This window comes from Quercus lobata, chromosome 12, assembly GCF_001633185.2.
Source record: "Quercus lobata isolate SW786 chromosome 12, ValleyOak3.0 Primary Assembly, whole genome shotgun sequence".
Classification (NCBI taxonomy): domain Eukaryota; kingdom Viridiplantae; phylum Streptophyta; class Magnoliopsida; order Fagales; family Fagaceae; genus Quercus; species Quercus lobata.
This window is the reverse complement of record NC_044915.1, coordinates 27,890,166-27,896,006: the sequence shown is the minus strand read 5'-3', so window position 1 is coordinate 27,896,006 and position 5,841 is coordinate 27,890,166. Positions and strand designations below refer to the sequence as shown.

At 31.9% G+C, this 5,841-nt stretch overlaps 1 protein-coding gene across 1 annotated transcript; it reads left to right on the top strand.

Moving 5' to 3' along the window:
- The first annotated feature begins 2,063 nt into the window (after positions 1-2,063).
- LOC115972437 (exopolygalacturonase clone GBGE184-like) lies at positions 2,064-5,502 on the top strand. Its single transcript, XM_031092725.1, has 5 exons — positions 2,064-2,274; positions 3,853-4,164; positions 4,331-4,620; positions 4,759-4,975; positions 5,078-5,502. Exons 1-5 carry the CDS (start codon positions 2,101-2,103, stop codon positions 5,309-5,311), a joined length of 1,227 nt encoding a protein of 408 aa, XP_030948585.1. The 5' UTR covers positions 2,064-2,100; the 3' UTR covers positions 5,312-5,502.
- The last annotated feature ends 339 nt before the right edge of the window (positions 5,503-5,841 follow it).

Sequence of the window (5,841 nt, the reverse complement as noted above, 5' to 3'; positions counted from 1 at the left end):
TATCTATATTTTGGATATGGTACTTCTTTATCGCAATGGCTTGGACAATCAAATAAGGGATCCTTGTGCATCCCTGATCCCTTATTCTTATCGCCACCTATTGCCTATTGGTCCATATGGATCCCCTTGTGCTTTTAATACACAAATATCTTTGTAACCCTACTTTGGCATAATTATTTGTTTGAGAGATAGGAATATGAATACGAATTCACACATGCACCAGTTCATGCAGTGGCACCGAAAGCGAAGCGAATAAGATCAATTATCTTCAATATACATATAACATTTTTCTTCCCTGATGAATATGAATTGGGATAGGTAAAAATGTAATGATAAGTGGAACAATATCAATATATATCAACACTATAAAAGGGCATGTTTTCTTAACCTTTGGTTTTGTGTAGCACGGCTTGATTCAGAGTGTATTATTAGTAAGAAGATTTTTAGTGGAAATGGCGCCTACTGACCTTGTACACGTGAAATGAAAAAACCACAATCATTTTCCTGGTCATCTACCACAAATACAACTCTTCATATAAGAGAAGTAATTGATTGCTATCAGCCTATGCATATGCACCTCAAATATGTGGCGGTGTTCTGATTTTGGATTACTGTCGTGATAAGAAATCACTTCCAGTTGATTAAGCTATATATAGTTAAACGCTCTTAATTTGTATACTTGTAAATCTCACAATGTGAGATGAGTTTTGTGTTTATGTTCATGAGTTTTTTCTACTTTTTTTTAAATGAATAGTAAAAAGAAAAATGACTTTATGAAATATGGCAATGGTAAGTCCTAATATGGTCTCCTTGGCAAGCTCCCTTGTAATGAGTTACGAGACTCGCGCTATATCTAATAAGATGCAAGCTTTTTATTTCTTCAGGCAATCTCTGTGTGCGGGTGCATACATGCATAAAACGGATGCAATGCATTCAAGTATGCAGTGATTTCTCTTTAATTCTATGATTTGTATTCTCCTCAATTTCTCAATCCTTATTAATTATTGATCAAAGATTTTGAAAGCACTTATTGTTTAGTCATGCTTAGTTGAAAAAAGTGATTAGATTCTAAATTAAAGTATTTCATCAAATGTTTAACTTGACATTAATTCTACATCCAGTTTCATCCACTAAAATTATATATAATCTGTAAAATAAAAAATTTTAAAAAAAAGACAGCAAGGAACTATATATTTTAAATTGATCTATCTTTTGTAACTAGTGCAAAGAGATATACTGATAAAACTTTGATATCGATCTTTAATGCAAATCTATACCGATAAAAATTAACTTATAATTGTATGTTATGGCGGTTATAGTTTTGGAAAATTGAAAGAGATGGTCTACTTATTGTATAAGATCCAAAAATGAATTGGAGTTTATTAAAAAAAAAAAGTTCCAAAAATAAAAATTTTGAGTCCAAAAGTGCAATTGGCCATAATTTTTTTTAAAAAAATATTTTTGAGAAGAGTTTTTTGTTTTTAATTATCTTTTATCTATATTTAGAAAGAAGTCAAGAACTGACATAAATCATTGGTTTGACTTATAATTATGAGCAATTTTTAATTTTTTTTTTATAGATACAATGACGGTTATTGGGAGCTATAGTGGAGTGTCAATCACAACTTACAACATTAATATTTAAAGAAAAATATTTTCAGAAAAATTGTGTCCCTAGTCTTATTATTGCTAAATATATAAGTTTATAACAAATTTCAATTCTACATCATCAATTTTTTTCCCCCTTTAAATCTTTGGGTGAGGAACTCCACCCGAATGAGGGCGAACGGAGGGTTCAGGAGTCGCCATTCTTTATTTAGTGGTGATAGAATTCCTATAATCTAGGTGATCCCCATTCAGGAGATTTACGCAGCACTAATATTGGAAAATTATCACTAAATCAGAGATAATTAACCAAATTGTTATTTCTTGATTCTCGTTTCTGTTAAAGGCTACTAAAGATAGTTAAGTGGCCACAAATTTCAGGCAACTAACTAAACTAACTTGTGTTATAAATTCGAAAGCCATCAGCTTTAGTTTCTTCAATTTAAAACAAAAACAAAAACAAAAAAATCTGTAAGACCAATTCCTAAGGCCATCATGACAATTGCAGGAAGATTTGAAGTAAGAGCCATTCTTGTTCTAGGCTTAGCATTTTCCTGTTGTGTGGCCGAATCTACACTCCGTCGTGGCCTTGTCGGTGCTGCTGGTCCTACAGATTTCAATGTTAACTCTTATGGTGCTAAGGCTGATGGCAAGACCGATAATGTAGAGGTGAGTTAAGAGACAATTGCACGCTTATTGATAGACCAATTTAAAAAAAAAAATTAATATCACTTTTAAGAAATTTTAAAAACTATAAAAAAGAGTCAATTGCCTCTTTTTTTTTTTTTTTTTTTGTTCATAATAAGTTTCTAGAAATAATTCCTAAACCAATTCTTTAACTTTTACTTTTATCTTTTGCATGCATGCAAACGTACACGTAACAAAACTCATTGTTATAACAAATGTGCTTCATTTTTTTGGTAAGAGCTGGAAACACTATGGATATTGTAAGCACATGTATTCTTGTGTAGGAATACTATGGAGGTCATAACAGTGACGATTCTAGAAATTTTTTTTAGGGTGGTCACTAAAAAATTTATATTATACAAAATATAATAAAGTGATATTTGAATATTTGCTACAACTGCGAGTCGCTAAGGAAGGCAAAATTGTTGCAGCTGCAAAGCCAAAAAGATTATAATTGTCGTCACCATCAAGGAGAATTCACAACTATAATATTTTTCTTGATACCGTTTTTTCAGAGATTATTTTTATTAAATAGATTGAACAAGTTACAAATTTGAATTATTAGTGATTTTTATCTTTTTGTATTATAATAGGTTTTTTTGTTGAATAATCTGTTCACTTGTTGTTTGGTCTTATCTTGTTTTTTATTATAATTATTTATATACAAGTTAGAATTTCTACCTTACCCTAATCTAAGTGTATATGTATGTGAAACTCTCTCCTAGAGACTTGAACCCCGACCCTTACCCTTCACAAGCATTCATATCTGTGGAGTGACTACCGCACCAAGGGTGCATGGTGGTGGTCTTATCTTGTTCTTTTTTTTTTTTTTTTTTTTTTTTTTTTATGTTGTTGTTATTTTGGGTAATATTTATTGTTGTTATTTAAGCTTTAATATATATATATATATTATATATATAAAAGGGATTAAGGATTATGTTTGGAGGGCAAAATTAATTTTGGAGTAATACTATGTCTACAACATTTTTACAATAAATCTTATGCCAAATTTTTTTATTGGTGAGTAAAAAAAAAAAATCATTATAGGGCCCAAATCAAAATCAGTAACAGTTTACCATATTGGATTTGTTGTAAATTTATTGTAAAAATGTTGTAAATGTAACGTTACTCTTATTTTTGTTAAACCCAATTTTTTGTAATTCTCAAGTCAGAATGTTTAACATTTTCATTAAAGTGGTCACAATAAGTTAGTTTAACATATAATATTTTTTTGATAAGTATATATATACATTTTTTTACAAGTCAGGGTATTCCTGTAACCACCTTGGCTTGCATGTGGAGCTGCCAGTGGGTCATAACCAATCCCAAAAAACCTATAAACAGGCAACTATCAATCATATTTTTCTTAAAATAGAGAAAGTCCTTTCCATTATTAAGATTTTATTTTGCGATTCACATACTTCTATTCCATTTATATTTTAAACTACGTGACAATGAATAGAATAGATCAAATTTCAAACGGTAACTCGTAAACAAGGTTTCACAATATTGGATCCAAATAACCTCTATTATAATTTTTGCTGCTATGGTTTCATACAGGCATTTATGAAAGCGTGGGTTGCTGCATGTAAATCTGGTGGTGGTTCGGCAAGGCTTGTCTTTCCCAAAGGGACGTATGTGACAGGGCCTCTCGTGTTTGCAGGGCCATGCAAGGCCTCAAAAATAACTGTTGAAGTTCAGGGAACTATTAAAGCTACAACTGATATTAGTGAATATACCTCTCCTGAGTGGATTTTGTTCGAATCGATCAAAGGTTTGACACTTACCGGTGGTATTTTTGATGGTCGAGGTGAGACTGTCTGGAAGTACAATGACTGTCATCAGAATTCCGATTGCCAACTCCTCCCAACTGTAAGCATCCACTAAATTTAATTTTGGAGAAAAAAATTACATTTTACCTGCTTTCGTTTTATCTTATTACAATTTAATTTTTCAAATTTTCAGTTATTATATTTGAATATGGTACTGCATGTATTGAAATGATTATGTGCATGATTAATTTCTTGATTTTGTGCAGTCAATCAAATTTTCCAAACTGACCAATACCGTAGTTCATGGGATCACTTCTCTAAATAGCAAATCGTTCCACACGCATGTTTATATGTGCCAAAACTTTAAAGCCTACGATCTCACTATAACTGCTCCATCTAATAGCCCGAACACCGATGGCATGCATATAAGCTTGTCCGATCTCGTCAATGTATCAAACAGCGTAATTGGAACTGGTGATGATTGCATTTCTATTGGACAAGGGGTTACCAATCTCGGTGTCACTAAAATAACCTGTGGCCCAGGACACGGCATAAGGTACATTTTTCTGCAGTTAAAATGAATATATTTCATAGTTCAGATTAAATAATATTAAAAATTTAAAGACGCATATATAGTTAAGGCAATGATTTTGTTACTGTTCTTCAAATTATCCACAAAATTCTATACCTGCAGTGTTGGCAGCCTTGGCAAGTATGATGATGAGAAAGATGTGAGTGGGGTTGTTGTGAGTAATTGCACATTAAGAGACACAACAAATGGTGTGAGGATCAAAACCTATTCAGGGTCACCTCCAAGCAAAGCTTCAGGCATCACTTTTCAAGATATAATTATGGATGCGGTTAAAAATCCTATCATCGTTGATCAGAAATATGGTTCACATAAGAGTGCGGTAATTCATTTCAATTTCTTACTATTTCTGCTAATCCATTTACTAGCACAACTTGCTTGCTTGTCAAGAAGCTTGATTTGAACTCGGCCTTGCTTTGCGTAGGCATCCAAAGTGCAGATTAGCGGCGTTCATTACAAGAACATTGTTGGCACCTCGACTTCAGATGTTGCAGTGTCATTACTATGCAGTTCACAAGTGCCTTGTGATGTTGAATTGGTGGACATTGATTTGAAGTTCCAGGGCAGTAGTACTAACAAAGCAAAATCAGCTTCATCCTCATGCTTGAATGCAAAGGTTAAGACCGGAGGCAAACTGAATCCACCGGCTTGTCGATAGCTTCTTCATGCACCAACATTCTTTTCTTTTCTTTTTTTCTTTTTCTTTTTTTAATGATTGGGCTTAGCTTACTGTCACAGTATTTTATGTGTACGAGTAAGCTTATTTTTGTGTAACAGCTAGCAGGGAACTAGGTCTTGATCCCTTGAAACTTGTAACTTTCACACATATATGTAATGGGAAATGTAACATACCCCCGTGTAGTAAGCTGCTCTGGAAATGTAACTTTTTAGTTTATTTTCTTATATATATATATATATATATATATATATATAGCTTCTTCTTTTTAAAAGCCTCATTTTTTTTATTTTATTTTTATTTTTTATGGATATAAATATACTTTTACTACTTTTTTCTCAAATAAGAAAATAAAATTTAAAAAAAAAAAATCCAAAAGTAAACTTAGTATAATATGGGACTTATTAGTTGATTATATTCATAAATAATTGACCAAAAACTTGGTATCATTTAAAGGGAAATTATTGTGTACTCCGGAATACCATAAATGTATACTCCCTCCCTCACATGAA

What these genes read in the sequence shown, in the direction of transcription:
- LOC115972437 (XM_031092725.1), top strand. Translation starts at nt 2,101, where the DNA reads ATGACAATTGCAGGAAGATTTGAAGTAAGAGCCATTCTTGTTCTAGGC. An exon ending in ATTGCCAACTCCTCCCAACT is followed by an intron (nt 4,165 to 4,330) that starts GTAAGCATCCAC and finishes GATTTTGTGCAG; the next exon opens with TCAATCAAATTTTCCAAACT. An exon ending in GGCCCAGGACACGGCATAAG is followed by an intron (nt 4,621 to 4,758) that starts GTACATTTTTCT and finishes CTATACCTGCAG; the next exon opens with TGTTGGCAGCCTTGGCAAGT.